This window comes from Sardina pilchardus, chromosome 6, assembly GCF_963854185.1.
Source record: "Sardina pilchardus chromosome 6, fSarPil1.1, whole genome shotgun sequence".
NCBI lineage: Eukaryota > Metazoa > Chordata > Actinopteri > Clupeiformes > Clupeidae > Sardina > Sardina pilchardus.
Genome location: NC_084999.1, coordinates 16,507,098 through 16,523,589, shown reverse-complemented (window position 1 = coordinate 16,523,589; position 16,492 = coordinate 16,507,098). Strand labels below are relative to the sequence as shown.

General features: G+C 40.8%; 1 protein-coding gene across 2 annotated transcripts; it reads left to right on the top strand.

Annotated features, from left to right (window-relative positions):
• Positions 1–7,301: 7,301 nt before the first annotated feature.
• Positions 7,302–15,954, top strand: fxyd6l (FXYD domain containing ion transport regulator 6 like). 2 transcript variants are annotated; one of them, XM_062537711.1, is made up of 10 exons: positions 7,302–7,908; positions 9,287–9,343; positions 10,145–10,171; positions 11,778–11,798; positions 12,886–12,912; positions 13,326–13,400; positions 14,605–14,644; positions 15,149–15,186; positions 15,279–15,304; positions 15,419–15,954. In XM_062537711.1, exons 2-9 carry the CDS (start codon positions 9,292–9,294, stop codon positions 15,281–15,283), a joined length of 285 nt encoding a protein of 94 aa, XP_062393695.1. In that variant the 5' UTR covers positions 7,302–7,908; positions 9,287–9,291; the 3' UTR covers positions 15,284–15,304; positions 15,419–15,954. The 2 variants fall into 2 exon arrangements, with proteins under 2 accessions (XP_062393695.1, XP_062393696.1); XM_062537712.1 differs by lacking the exon at positions 10,145–10,171 and having other exon boundaries at positions 7,310–7,908.
• The last annotated feature ends 538 nt before the right edge of the window (positions 15,955–16,492 follow it).

Genomic DNA, 16,492 nt, shown 5'->3' with positions numbered 1-16,492 from the left:
AAGAACTTTGATGCTATTCTGTAATCATCTGTAACCTGTTAATATGTGCAAAAAAACATGACTGGCAGGCTACCAATGAAACAGTATGCTCTGGCCATGTCTATTATTTTGCATTTCACACAGCCTACATCGTGACCCAGAAATGAACAAAAAAAAGGGTGACTTCGTTAAAAAAAATAAAATAAATAAAAATAAAAACGTATCCATGTCATGTCATTTAACAACTTTCCTGTGTATGTTTGAAATGTCTATCTCACGCAGTTCTGAACTCATTATATTACCATCTGTTTCCCTCACAACACATGGCTTATTTGTGGGTGAATGAACATCAGTGGTTGTCCTGATTCTCACAAATATGAGAATAGACTGAGGGCATATTCTGGTTTCATCCTGCATGCCTATGTAGAACAATATTTAACTTACACACTGCTCAAAAAATAAGAGAACACTTCAATCACACACTGGATCATTACATTGTTTGGTGTTGAGGTGAAACTGTTATGAAACTGTTTTCAAGATGTTCCATTAATGTTTTTGAACGCAGAAATTATTGATGGTGACCCTGTACAGTGTCCGATCCTTGGTAATTCACACCGGTAATAGGGTAGGCCTACTAGCCTACAGCACAGCTTCCCTGACCTATACTTTAGTGAGAGAGAGGAGAGGAGGATGCACTCAAATCTGTCTTTGTCAGTTTTTTCACTCTACATCGTAAGTTATACTTTCACTCTCCATCTTTCTCTTTCTCTCTCTCTCTCTCTCTCTCTCTCTCTCTCTGTCTCTCCCACACACACACACACACACACACACACACACACACACACACACACACACACACACACACACACACACACACACAATGTCTCAGCATTTTTCACTTGAGTCAGAACCTCTCATAATAGATCTCAAGACAATCCATCACTCACTATTTTAATGTACACCTTCTTAAACAAAGCTTTCCACGTGTTTAATTTAACACCACTGAAAAAGGCAGGTCCCATGTTCAGCGGGCGGGAGGGTGACAGATTTTTCAACATCTGCATCTGTAGTAACAGCATCTGTATGTTATGTCAAAAGGTCAGTGTGATTCAGGCGCAAGATGCCCAAACTCAAGTCAACTCAAGTAAATACACTGTCCTCACAACAGACCCCTCTTCTGCTGCCTCAGCCACACTGATGCTTCATCCTGGTGGTCTCCAGCTGGACAAGAGCCCACCTTATTCCAAAATACCCATATTGTGATGTGCTCCTACACACACACACACACACACACACACACACACACACACACACACACACACACACACACACACACACACACACACACACACACACACACACACACACACACACTGCTGCTGTTCAATATCGGCGATACGTTGAAGGGGGGCAGGAAGTTTGCCAGGGTGGCCAATCTTACTCATCAGATAGTGAGCCCTATAGCTGACACAGGATTGTGGTTAAGAATGCATAATGTATCAGTGTTGACAAACATGAGGAAAGAGTGGTTGTCCCATGGACATACACACTCATTTGGTTTCGGTTTGTGCTACAACCAAGAACATGTCAAAAGTGAAGTGATATAAATTGAAGTAACAGGATGACCTGAGATGATGGTGTCAAATGACTCCCAGACATTTGATGAAGAAGCACTTTTGCCTTGCCGAAGTTGTAGCTACTTAATCAGTGTGTGAGTGTTGGTCCAGCACTTCTCCCTTCACCTTCGTGCAGTACTCCACCCAGCTGGGATGCAGGCCCAATTCACCTTCCAGGTTGTACTTTTGCCTGAAACAAAACGCATCAGTTATTTAACTCAAGATGGTGGTGATGGTAATGGCGTTCTCTCTCTCGTCTTGAAGTCACTCTCCGTGCTCTTGGTGCCTGGTTAATAAATCATAGGCCAAGAACGCTGTTAAATATTAATTCAATACTCTAGCTCCTCTAGTCCTGTGGGGCTTTAAATGTCTCATCTCTCCTGAAGATTTCTGTGTTTTTTCACTCAATAATTCAGTCATCCAACAGAGGCCTGGGTGGTGATCGGGATTTCACACACGCAAAAATATCACATTAGATTGCACAGATTGCCTGTGAGAACTGCTGTAATTGCTTTAAAGGACAGGAAAACGACAGAAAACACATCTCTCCCTCAGGGCATTTTTGTGTTAGTTGTTAAACGCTTTATAATCCGTAAGCCTCAACATATGTAAGAACACAGTGTTACTATAGCATTGATGTTACCCTCTTGTTACTGACTGCAGTTAGGTATTAAATATTGAGGAAATACTTCATTGTAATTTCCTTGTATATGCTTCTCTATATTTTATGCCATAACATGTTTTATACAAAAGCTTTTCATCCATCTACTGTGACCATGAGAGCTAGCGGCTAGAGTAAAACGAGAAAGAAACCACAGTACCACACAATGCTGTTGAGTAGAAATACATATACTGTTTAAATTCTGCTTACTACATTTACATGCAAACATACTCAAATCTTTCATGTGAGAGTATTCAGCTAGTGTCTCATTCAGCATCTTACTCTTTGCTCACCAGCTTGGAATCAAAATGAGGTCTTGAGGGATTTTTTTTTTTGCAGTAGCAGATTGCCTCAACATCACAACCCAAAGTTATGTAACTGCCATTACTTCTGGTCACTGCATTCATGTATCAGAATTACATCTAACATCAGGGCCGCACGTTAACTAGGCGGATAGTTTTGTAGCACAATCTACAAAATGTCTCGCATTGCAATGTAGTTATAAACAACTCGTCTGGCTAGTGGAAGTCACCAGTGCTAAGTTGGTAAATCATCCATCCTGGTAAATCTTCCATAGCACAGACTGATGTTTTGTAGCATGTTCTACAAATCTGTAGCACTGTACCCTGAGTGGTCCTTAAAGTTTGGTCCAGGGATGTTAAATAGACTAATTTAATATTCCATTTCTTTGCTTCCTGTAAAAAATAATGCTGACTTACATTTGAAATATGAAAATAAAAACTATCAAATGATTTTGCACTTTGTTTGAACACAACTGTAGACTAAACGTTTGCCGATAAGCCTATAGGTTTGGTAAAGCAAACTGCAAGGGAGTAGCTATAGGAGCCTTGATTCATTTGCAGGTCCATATACAACGTGAGTAGTGCACGTATCAGACGATCCGGCAGTGTAGCCTTCATGTCAGGTCATCATGTAAGGTCCAGGGCTGGGGAGAGTCTGCACATATGAAAAGGCACAGGTTCTACCGATGCTTCACTCAGCTCCAGCTGAAGCCTGTACAGCTGAAGAGTGTACAGTCAGGTCAGTAACCATGGTCCTTTCCCCCATTCCTTAAGTGTTGTGCCCAGATATGTATAATCAGCCCATCAGTCAATCAACTTCTGCAACCTATGATCAGGTCTTTCTGCCCAGAATGACCAACTACTTTCAGTTCCTGTCTCCTGACCTCAACCCTTTTGAAAACTTGTGGGGTGGCATTAAAAATGCAGTTTCTGAAGCGAAACAGGTATGGTAGAAAGTTTGTTCATTCTGGGTAGAAATACCTGTTGCCAGGGGTTGGTTGACTCTATCTGCAACACAAATTTCATGTCTAGCAACCAAAGATTGGTTGAGATATAAGGTCACTTCCATTTTGGCGGCTCTGTCGCATATTTCAGTTGGCTATGATAGGTAAACAATTTGAGCGGAAAAAAAAACAGTAAAAGTGATAAAAGAATAATAGTTTGGTCATTGATACACATACGACATATCTATGCAGTCAAGTGGCAACTGACAACTGTTGCTTGTTTATGTCTAAATCAGTCCACCTTAACCTTAACAAAGACAGCGGATTTGGACTCAAACTTTGCTTTGAGAAATCCTTCTGATAACTGTGGGTGCCACAGATGTGTACAGGCTACAGCCTCATTTACATTTCATCACAATATGAGCAGCAGCTAAATGAAGAGCTGTACCCAAATGACCAGGACCGGTCTCATTAAAATCAGTCCTTGCATCTTGTCCTTGAGACCTGCTGATGTGGGAGAGCGAGGCTCCATTGACCCTGCAGCAGACAAGGGCACACCTGCCAGCCCCGCACCCCTGACGTCAGAGCCTATTTCTGGAGCCACGCCTGGACACTGCTGACCTCCATGGCGGTGCTCAAACGAAGCTGAAATCTGGAGTGTGAACCTCGGGGGGCCAAAATGACTTTTTTATATGGTTCGCCATGGGAACTGATGAGGCAGCTGTGAAATGCTGACAGGCATCATTGTGCGGCCCATAATAGTATATATTATATATACAGTATAGGCCAACAGATGCAAAACTCTCTACATCCGTCTGACCACTTTTCTTTAAATATAATTGAGCATTTTATAGCAGGCTCCTATAGGTTTTCGCCATGGATGTCTATCAAATGCGTCTGTGCATAGCTCATCATCGTCTTGCTTTCCCCCCTGTTCTGTGATTGGTCCCCTATCTCAAGCAAAAATTAGGGCAGTAGTTTCCATGCGTGAATCAAATCGCACGCAAGACAGCATGGGAACACCCACGCTAGATTAACACTGTAATGTACTGGTTGATCAGGGCCTTTGTTTTTCAGGTTTTCTTTTTTGAAGAGTGATTGTGAGATATAGCTATTTGAAATAAAAACAACATGAAATGCTTCCCTTTATGAGTAACAATGAGAGGAAAGTATAGTGTCTATATAAAATGTCACTACATTTTACATTATATCAATATACAGCAACCATGCATACACTGTACTTTACTTTTTAAACCTTACACCCTTTTCTGAAAACTGTAAACACAAAACCCAAATCTCAAACTGCTTTCCTAAAACCTATGGCAACCTCTGCAAAACTCAATCACCTCAAAACAGTTGTACCTGATTCAATAAATGTGCTCAGGCAACTGAGAATTTGGTTCAGAGAATGTAATTTAGTCAGCAATTGTGAAAAAACTGTAAATGCACAAGAGAATGAGAATGAAATGAATGATAGTCAAGTGATTATGTTCCAAATGGAGGATACAAAAGGTAGTATAGTGCCATCTAGAGGCCTACTGAGTGACTTGAGGCAGAGACTTTCAAATGAGGAGACCCAGCACTCAAATAATCTCTCATACAGTACATGTATGGGGTTAGTTCATAATGCAAACATGACAGTCATCTATACATATTTCGCCCTTTCCGCCGCCAAAAGTTGACACGTGAATACACTGAGCCAATGAGCAGTGAGGACTATGTTAAAATTGGTCTTTTTCCATAGTAATTGCTAAAGCACATTTTGAAACCTTCCACCCTTTTCTCAAAACTGTAAACTAGAGGTGGAATGGTACACAGATATCATGGTTCGGTTTATACCCCGATTCAGACATCACTGTTCTCTACGAGTTCGGTACAGTGGAGGGAAAAGCAAAACAAAAATGCAGAGGGCAATTTTTTTATTGTGTTTAATTAACGAGTGCACAATTAAAATGAAATAAATAGACGTTTGTGCGTTTAATCAATCATTTGTGTTACATCGTTCTCACGTTTAATAGGCTATACCTTCCCACGTTTTACTAAACCCTAAGGGAAGATCATTTTTACAACATGCTGAATATGTTGTGCCCCAGTATTCAGATGCATTCATTGAGGTTGGAAACAAGTATCATTGAACCACTGATGCTTTGTGAATGGGAACAAAGCACGGTTCATCTGAAAACATAACATGAGACATAACACAAATTCTAACCCTCTCTAAGAAAACGTGAAACGTGTGAAAATGTTTGGCAACACTGTCAGCTACAGTATGTGATGATGTCAGTGTTCTTGTTAAGGCTCACTGGAACACAATGAAATGGTGACACCAAGGCATCCTATGAGTTCATTTGCCTTATGGTTCAATATAAGGTCTTGATCTTCTGTTGGATAAATTCATTGCTGTGGCAAAATGTGTTAATTTGATGCAGTTGTGTAATTAAAAACACTGTGTTAGAAAGAATATGTTTGTTTAATTTCATGGTTTTTTTTTTAGTATAGATCATCTTTTCCATGTTTTATGACATTAATAATTAAATTAGAAAATGGATTGCTCAATTAGAATGACTATTGAACACAACAAAGTTGTGTTTAATTCAACAAACTGCTCAACCTCTCTCCCTCTGGTAGACGATATAGGGCACTGTTCACCAAAACCAGCAGACACAATAAGCTTCTTCCCCCAAGCAGTCACTCTGTTGAACACTCAGAAATACCCACCCTTAAACCGAACAAAGTCAATCAACCTGTGCTGCTCACCTCATGCGCACTTCAATCTTACAGTTACAATATTGTTATTAATTATCATTGCACTGAACTGCCTTGCACTATATTTTACTCTCAGAAATCAATGGTTCTCACAGGAGACAAATCACAAAGTGTGGCAACCCTATCATCCCTCACAGTCTCCACCAGGTGTGGCCCAGGGACTCCATAGAGCCCCTTTATGTCTTTGAGTATTGTGGTCAGCAAATAGTTTCACCCACACTGTGCACACATACTACAGTTAGTAGGGATATGGACCTCCTCAAGATGAATATAAGAGCATGGCGATAATGCACCACATGTGAGTGTATTGTTGGATTCTGAAATGTCACGGGTTGCAGCCTGCAGGTGCACAGGCCCACCATCGCCACTTTTGGCTATATTAATAACAAAAATCTGTCAATTACATTTTTGTAAATATGTACACTTTCGTTTGTGCGGTAGACTACCGGTAATGTAGTGAAATGGCTCCATCTAGTGATTAATCATGAGCAGCTCCTCATAAGTAAGTGGTCTTTGGGGACAACACATTTGTACAGAATACAGATCAGATTTATTTAACACATAAAAATGTATAGTTTATGAGGATAAGGATATGTTGATAAGGATATGTCCAATGTTGGTATATCAAATGTTGGCATGTTAGAAGGTCAGAGAAACAGTGATGAGCTGTTGATGTAGCTATTGCAGGTATACAGTAATACAAATCATAGTAGCTTTTGTCTATATCAAGATTGTGCTTAACTTGTGCCTACTAGCCTAGTTACTAAGGCAGTGTATGAAACCATTAGACCTCCTCAAAGGTCAGCTATGCAGTCGGAGTAGGATCCGTTTCTCAGAGACTGGCTTTAGTTCACTGGACATAGTTCTAGACTTGCCAGACTTAGGCTACTAAAGTTTCATCTATGAGCCAAATTTCAGATTTCAGACTAGACACTAGGGTCAACGTCTGGATAATTCACTGCACCTCTCCAACATCTGCCATTCTCATAGCCTACTTGGTTGCCTAGAGTTGTAGTAGGCAGGCTTGATAAAAAAAACGCATTAAACTCATGAAAAGTACACAAATGCTTAGGCTAGCTTTTCCTTTCTCTTCAGTTGTTCTTCTGTTCAACTTCTTTTGATGATGATATAGGCTATTTCCTGTTTTTATCTGAAAAGTAAAGGCTATAGTTTCTGACACGCGAGGCTTGAATTCGGTAAATAAATCTTGGGTTTGTTAGCTAGGCCCCTCAAGGTTTTTTACATTTCCGTCTGGAGCCCCCCCCCCCCCCTTTTTTTTTAAGAAAGTGGACTGGCTGGTGGGTCTTGCACTCCGTAGTGCTCCTAATAAGTGCGCAGCTCTAAGTCCGTGGACGCCGACTTCTTTGCTTGAAAGCATCTGGAGCGCAGCTGTATTAGAACTAGAGGTCCACTTGTTGAATGAGGAGAAAAACTTTCTGGCGATAGTAGACTACTTCTAGATCACTTTTCCATAGTTTCCGAGGACGTATTTTCATCTTGAATGAACGTACAGAGTGAAAACAAATTTAATCAAACTAGTGCGAGGTAAAACTGGTGGTGGTCGTTGGATACAAGTTGATACCAAATTGTTTTGGTTATTCCACGTTCACTCTCTTCAGTCTACAGTTCTTTGATTCCAGGTAAGTCCTGATTTGTGTCTTGAGATTAAAAAAAAAAAACTCTATCTTTTTCATTGGCGATGCACTCTATGAGCCCTATATCTGTCCTACGATACTGTTTACGTTTCATTATGGCGACGCACTCTAAACTCTGTTGTTGTCCTAATAGCCTACCATCGAAACATATTCTTGGTTTGTGTGGAATTTAGCATTTATTGATTGGTATCTGGATTGTCTGGGGAGACTGTGTGCCACGAAGGTTGCGCAGGTGTGCCACTGGAACAATCCAGATTTAGGGTTTTATTGTCGTTGATATTAGTTAATAATGGGCGTACTGTTTTCCTTTTCACCGTTTTATTGGTCATTGAATTTTGCCCAAAAGCATATACCCCCTACTGTAGGCCTACATGTCTATTACGCAGCGGCTTTGAGAAACACAACATTTCAGGCGGTCATAAAAAGGTTTGGTGTCTCTGCCCAGCATTACTTGATGGAGAAACAGACTCTCCTTGTACACGACAATTATCCTGGCCCAAAAACAATTTTGCTGCAATGTGTTGCTCTAGTGATAAGTTTGGCACATAACTGTTGAGAACACCACAATCAGCACATAATCATATTTTCTCACTCCCTCACTGAATGAAATGCATTATGATCTCACAGGAATATATTACCAGCATAAATTATTCTTCATTAGACAGAGAAATTGAGGTGGGAATGAAAACAGGGGAGTATAGAGCCAAAAGGTCTCAACATAAATTGTGAAGCTTGCATTGCATGACTGAACTAAGAACATGACATGACTGAGCAATGGGGTCACAGCTAAAAACTATGGTATGTCTGCTACCTCTGACCAAATATCAGATGCAATCTAACACCCTTTACCCCACTCCGGCCTGGTGCCACCTCTTAACCCGGCTCATCTCCCCTCCGATGCCCAACCTCTCCCCTGCGCCCCTTTACTAAGGTGCCAAGCCCAGAATAGATCCCTGCCCCATGATTGCTCAAGAGATCCCTGTAGAACAGGTCGTACCCCACAAAGACTGAGGTGTCCCTTGAGTGAACGACCCCCAGGGATAGCTATTCGGAAGGCCTGACAAGACAAGTTATTTTCATGACATAACATAAGCAGAGAATCTCAAGTGCTCCAGGCCATTTCAAACCACACAGTGTGTATGTGTACGACAGGCACAAATAATATTAAAGTCATTACATGATGAATGCTTCTCACATCCATCTTGGCCAGCACAAGTGTTTTTTTGTTTTTTTTCACGTCCATTACACCTCAAAATGTCACAGAAGTTCAGACAAAATTCTTTGGAATTCCTTGTCAACCTAGAAGTGTTTCTCATACCACAGTGAGCATAACTCACACTCTATTCCGTCTGCCTGTCTGCAGTGAGGATGGATCTGTCCGTGCTGGCTGCGTTCTGCGCTTGTCTAGGGCCTGTTCTGGGTGAGTAAGCAACATACTTTTAGATGTATTCAACGATAAAGGTTGGTCAAGCTGTGCATGTATGTGCACATATGATATTTGAAGTAAACTCTTAAAACCAATGTTTTAGAAACAACACAAACTGTGTTGTCCTATCTCTACATATTTCTTTCAACACGTCTGTTATAAGAGTGTATGCACATCATATCTGTGCATTCTTTACATATTACCTTGAAGTCACCCTAGAGGGCACTGTAACAGAGACCAGTCTCTACCTAGTCATGCTTACAGACAAGCCCATCTGATGATGTTTCCTGGTGATCTCAGAAGACATTCGAAGTCCATCCAAACTTAAAGAGGAACTATGCAGGTTTGGCGATTTCTTCGCTGTTTTCTTGTAGTATGCTTGCAGGTTTTCTCTGCAGAGCTTTCCCTACAGCTTTAGCTCCGAAGCTCACCTTTAAAGGTGAACTATGCAAGTTTCTATGCAGATCAGCTTCGAGTCATTGGAATGGTTATTTGACTTATTCCGGGTTGAATGATGGCTGTCTCGCTTCCCCCTAGCGCCTCTGAGCGGAAAACAACATGATTGCATGTTAGTGCCACCGGGTTGGTGGCACTGACAAACAGAAAGTTTCGCTGTAGGGGAAGCTCTGCAGAGAAACCTGCACGCGTAAAATGAGAAAACAGCAAAGAAATCGCCAAACCTGCATAGTTCCTTCATAATTGTCATTGAATATGGTTAGTTAGTCCGGTATCCTTTGTTTTATCAGATTTTTTGATAGTAGTACATTTCTTGTCTGTGTGTGTGTATGTGAGCAGGATCAGCTTTTGGTAGGGAAATGCCTGGTAAGTTTTGCTCGGTAGATCATGTACAGTAAAAGAATGATGTGTGAAGTTGATCTGCCTGCTGCACCCTCTTAACCTTTAGATTGTATCATGGCTAACTCACTCTGCAGAAGCTCTATTGTGAATGTGTATGTGTCTACGGTGTGTTTACCAGAGAGAAAGTCAGCCATTTGTAGGTGTCATTGAGTTACAAAGAAGGTAGTACTGTACGCTCAGCGAGCTTGCCCTCCAAATCTGTGCTGCGAGTTGAGGGTTCGAGTTGAGGGTTCAAGTCTGTGCAAATGGAGTGTTGAGAACCCATTGCCTTGAAATGTTCTCCTCAAGTTCCTAGTATAGGCTCTGAAGTGTAACGATAGCAGTTTCAGTCTCAACCTCTGTATATTGACAAGCATCCTAGCAATATATGAATGGTTCAACAGCACAATGGAAATACATTGGCTGAAAAGCAAATCTAGGGCAAATCATTAGTCTATTGTCTATCGTTTTTCAAAAATCATGTGATAAAGACACTTTCTCCATGTAGTTTTAAACAATCTCAGTGGTACAGTATGTTGTGGACTGCGCACAACTGATACACTAAGGGTCACACAAAATGCTCCCACATTCATGTGCACCTCCTCCAATAGCAAGCTCATGTTCCGATGTTGTGTTTAGTGAATTAAGGAAGGAAACGTTGAACAGGATGTAGTTTAGTGAACCAATGAATGAGAGAGCTGTACGTTTACATCTAATTACCCATAGCACGGTTTCTCCAAGCAGTTCAGTCACACAGTAATCACAGTGGTCTTTATCACAGGCCCACATTTTAATAGTTCAATTATTTTCCCCTGTTAGTTACAGAACCAACTCATCAGTGGATTAGTATGGCTGACAAATGGGAGCAATAAAAAAAGATTATTTGAATGTATGGAGGACACCATTGTTCACATTACTCACTTCCCTTCCCACCCTTTCCTTGCAGTTGAACATTGCCTTGTCATCTTGGCATTTTCCAACACCACCCCTCTCTCTCTCTCTTTCTCTCAAACACACACACACACACACACACACACACACACACACACACACACACACACACACACACACACACACTCCACTCCACATACAGCTAATCGTTTGGGATCACCTTTAAATTATTTTATGCTGCAAACAAAAATAAATTTCAGATCTGCATGTTAGATGTTATGCACAGAAATATATTGGAGTTGATGGTCCTTCTTTTTATCTGAATTCATGTATGTCAAGAAGCATTTCATAATCTTGTTTGGCTCACTCCCTACCGCAAGATGCACAAGTGCCATATTCATTACTCAGAGCTCAGCTGCAGTAAAGTAGCCTATATGCTGCTGAATTCTGGAGTTCTTTTGGGTCATGACTGTCATAGTGGCTGCTTTGTATGATGTGTTTTCGACTGGTTTGTTTACGTAACATATCTTCATGTGTATTTTTTTCAGGAGCTTGATTCTTCAGTGTGCATGCAATTGGCTACCAAACGCTATCAGAGCAGTCATATTGAGTGTTCCAACACAGTTCAGTTCTGTGCATGTCTAGTTCTAGTTTTCTGGTGCATCTAATTTATAATCGTCTGTGGTTGTTTGTTTTTCAGCTTCGTCAGTGAGTCATGATGGTAAGTATTTCCTTCCTCCAGCCAAAGTACTGTAGACCCTTTGAAAATTGTAGCTGTAATTCTACATGGTCTGTCTTTCATTGCTTCTGTGATGGGGTTGCCAATTATATAAACAGATAAAAAAAATGTAAAAAAAGGTTTCAGTGTAAATATTCCTACCATACACTTAGGCCTACATCAGTAGATAAGTTCACAGAAAGTTAAATGAACTTGCCATCCCAGCCTCCCCTAGGCTGTCCCAGACTAGCACATTTTTGTTGTATAAGAACACATTCTCATGGGTATAATTTAAAAATATTTGAGGATAACATTCACATTTTGATGTGTGTCCACTGTCCATGTATGAGTGTGTCTATCTGTGTGTGTGTGTGTGTGTGTGTGGGGGGGGTGTATGTGTGTGTTAGAGAGAGAGAGAGAGAGAGAGAGAGAGAGAGAGGGGAGAGAGAGAGAGAGAGAGAGAGAGAGAGAAAGAAAGAGAGACTCCTCAGTAACTTCAAAATTGTCCTTCGGGAACTCCGTTGAAGAGCCTGCCAATTAATCCATCTCAAGAATAAGTTCCCACTTGACCCTATTGCATTCCAGAGATGCTGGTACAACTCTGTGGATGGTGGAGATCAACCAAGGTGATGTCCCGGAATGTAGGCCCTTGGCAGCATTTAGTAACAGAGGCTTCTCAAGTCCCACCTCATACCCCTCAGACAGTTAGCCTGTCCACCACTCATCTGTCTACTGTACCTGGTATAAGCTTTCATAGAAGGAAATGGCAGAAGCAATCCCTCCCCCTGTGTCAGCTGAGAATCTGCCATTTGGCAGTCTAAGCTGATAGAGGTATTTTCTACTTCTTGTCTTTTTGTCAAGTTGAGAGAAATAAAAAGTTGGAGGGTCCATTGATTTTAAAAAGGGAGGAGGCCTACTTGGTTCTCACCAGGGCTCCCTTACCTCTCCTCTCTTTAAAGAGACAGAGAGAAAGAAAGAAAGAAAGAAAGAAAGAAGGAAGGAAAGAAAGAAAGAGACAGAGAGAGAAAGGGAGAGAGCATAATGACCGCATATAGATTTTCATGAAATGCTCCTATTTCTGTCTCCACAGACCACGACCATGACCCTTTTTATTATGGTGAGTGTCCTGACTTCTTTCCAGGGGTGAGATCTTAAGCCTTGCTCAGGAAACATCTGGTAGGTCTGGGAGAGGGTTGACATTTTCCCTCCATTTTTCTGGACGCAGTGGAAAACATTCACCCTTCAGGTCACACTTCCTACGGGCCAGCTTAAAACAGTCCCAATTCCCGTGTTCAAGAAACACTAGCAAAACAATACAGAGTTCAATATGGCCATTCATCTCTGGCTTTCCTGAATCAGCAGCCACTCTTTTTTTCATAACATAGATTTCTTTGGTTCATTTATTCATAAATACTCTAGACAACTAGGGTGACTGTGTTCATTATACTTGTTCAGTTGTATTGTTGTATCAGACTAGATTGATCATTAATCCAAAATATATAAATTGTGCCTTCACTTGCCCTTTCACAGACTATGAATCTCTACGCATTGGAGGCTTGGTCTTTGCGGTGACCCTGTGCATCATGGGTCTTGTGCTTATCCTGAGTGAGTTTGGAACAAACTGTAAATCTGCTAGAGCCAGTGAAAAATGTGTGGCTGGGAAAGGGGTTAAAATGTCTTTGCTGGAATGTTGATGCACTAAATGTTTGTGGGTTTTTGGTCTTGCGGAATTATGTAAACATGCTCAGAACATTCATTCATTCATTCATTCATTCATTCATTCAACCTTTATTTATTCTCAGAGGGTCATTGAGGGTAGCCCTCATTTTCAATGAAGCCGAGATTACAGAAACAATGAAGCAAGAAGAGATAAGATATAATAATTGTGATTAAAAGAAGAAAAAAACAGTTAAAAAAAACATACCGGTACATAGTTTATGAAATATGCTAACCCATTATAATCACTAAGATATTAATCAGCTTCATAAGGGTACCTCTTACCTATATTTGCATTCTACAGTTGAAGATCACAACTTTAATTGCCCCTTGGCGCTGTAATCAGTCTCAAATTATTATTGCTGAGGATCTCTAGAATATAACCATATGTGACATTTTTGCATCAATCATTTTAGATAAGTGAAATATGTGAAAATGTCAAAGTTTTCAGACGAGCTCAGACTCCAAGGTGTTAAGACGTACTCTCACAGCAGTCACCTATACTACTAAAAAGGCTGCCAAAGACATGAGTATCTGTTATCAAAATGTCACACCACAACCCCTCGATAGGTGGCAGAGGTTATCCAGTCTTTCTGCTGTTAGAGCAGATTTGTGTTGTTGCCCTCAGTTTGTTGCAACATCATGCATTATGACTGAGCATTGATTGTTTTTCACAAGTGGAAGGGGATGTGTGGATAGCTCTTGGCAGTACAGCCTTACGCAACCTCCAATCTAGTCCCCCCTCAACCCCGACACCTAACACTCTGGACTGTGTGGAGTTTGTCGTCCCACCCCTGTCACCCTCACTCTGAAATCAACACCGAGCCATAAATTAGTCATGTCTGATGCTGCAGGAAAGGCCATCCCTGCTTCGTTGCACTAAGATTAGATGATAGCCACCTCGGCTTCCATGTGTAGCCAAAGGTCAGGGTGAGAGTCGCTGCTTGAGTCTTTGGCAAACTGCATGTTGGTTATACTCCAAAGTATTTTTTACGCTTCACAGTCACAAGTAGGATGAACAAACTATAAAATGCACAAGAAACACATTCCTTTGAGTTGTTGATGTTTTAATCGGTGTCTTTCTATCTCACAGCCAGGAAATGTACCTGCAACTCGAACAAGCCATCACCTAAGTGAGTGCAATATATCAGAAACAGTACCCATGACAGTTTAATGCCTACTGTATGATTTTACTTTGTTTTTTCAACTAGACATAAAATGAATTTGCCTAGATGGCTCCATTTTGCTACATATGGGCCAGTATGTGCACATCCAATCATGGTGTGCATCTCACAATCATCTTACAATTTGTCCAGTCTTTTGTTGCCCCTGTAACAACTTTTTTGAAACATGTTTCTGGCATCACATTCAAAATGAACATATCATTTTCATGAACTTGATAGTTTCAACATTTGATAGGTTACTATGTTTGCTTTGCAACTAAATATGGGGTATACCAGATTTGCATATGATCATATTCTGTTTTTTTATTGACATTTAACACAGCATCCCAACTTTTTTGGGGGGTGCTGTGTTATTTTGGGGTAACATTTGAATGTTATCCATCCAGGAGAGTTGGTAACATTTCACACCCTGCTGTGTTTTTGAGACCTAAAGCTAAATGTTTTTGTTCTCAGGCCTGGCTGTCATGATCCAGAGGCTCCAATTGTCCAAAGTGAGTTTGAAACTACAGTAAAGATGTAATCTATTTCCCTTTTCATTTGGCCCAAAGATGAATATTTACAGTAACATGCGCATGTCTTACAGGTTAAACATGACTTGCGGACATACAGGTGAGTCCACAATTAGCCAAATAAATGAATTAAATACCCTTTTGGTAATGTTTTTTTTTTTTGTTTTTTTTAAATCTGTGGTCTCAAGGAAAATGTTGATTTTTTTCTCCACAGCGCTAGATCTGGTTCCCGCCTTACACACCAGAGTTATGCCTCCAGGGGGCCACAAGAAGGCTTCACCTGCAACACACTACGGGAGAGGCTGCGCCTCAGCTACAGTAATCTCTGCCCTGTTCTGGTTGAGTTGCGTTTTCATTTTCCTCTATATATATTACAGACTGTTAGGCCTATCAACAGCAAGATTGTGTCATGTATGCAGGGAATTGCTTATGTATTGGGTATTTCCTCACCATAACTGTTGCAACACTGGGGTAAAGCAGGGCAGCACCTGAGGATAATTATCACAGCTATCACAGTAATCTCTCATTCTGAGTAGCCTGCCATACCAGTACATCCATATGCTTTCATTAGCATCTTCTTTTGTTCTTGAAAAAAAAAAATACTTGCATATGTAGATTTTTTATGTTATGTAATAAGCTGAAATTGCTCTCCACCTTGCCTTGTTGTTTTATAAACTGATAAGTACATGTTTTGTTTGTACTGATTCTATTGTACACGATCAAATGAATAAATGTTGGAGTCATCGGTGATCGTGTGTGATTTTCTTTTTCCTTTAACTCCTAAGGGCTTGCCCCGCGCGCTGTAACATGTGTAACTGCTCTTTTCCACGGCAGGGCTGCATTGATGCTTACAGTTTGCATTCTGCTGACTTGGCAAAGCTATTCTTCAGGAGAGACTGTGTGTCAGCTAGTGCTAGCACTGCTGCACTGTGACAAGACTCAAGGCTGGGATACATTGCCCACAGCTTAATACAACGCTGCTAAAAGAACAGATAGGCTATATGTTTTAAATATGTTTTCATCATTTAGCCCAAACACACCAGCCGACAGTTTAGATTAAGTTTCAATATGCATACACTCTCCCATTTTGTCAAGGCTGATTGTTAATACACCTTCATTATGAATATCATGTGTGGCAACAGTCCACAGTGTGACTGTAAAAAAGTTGTAACATCAAGCACATGCAGCTCAAAGATACCCATTTGTAAAAGATATGATGCCAATTCCACTCTCTGTTATCGATCAGGGAAACCCAGAGGTAATGCAAAGCTGAGGAGACCAGATGGTG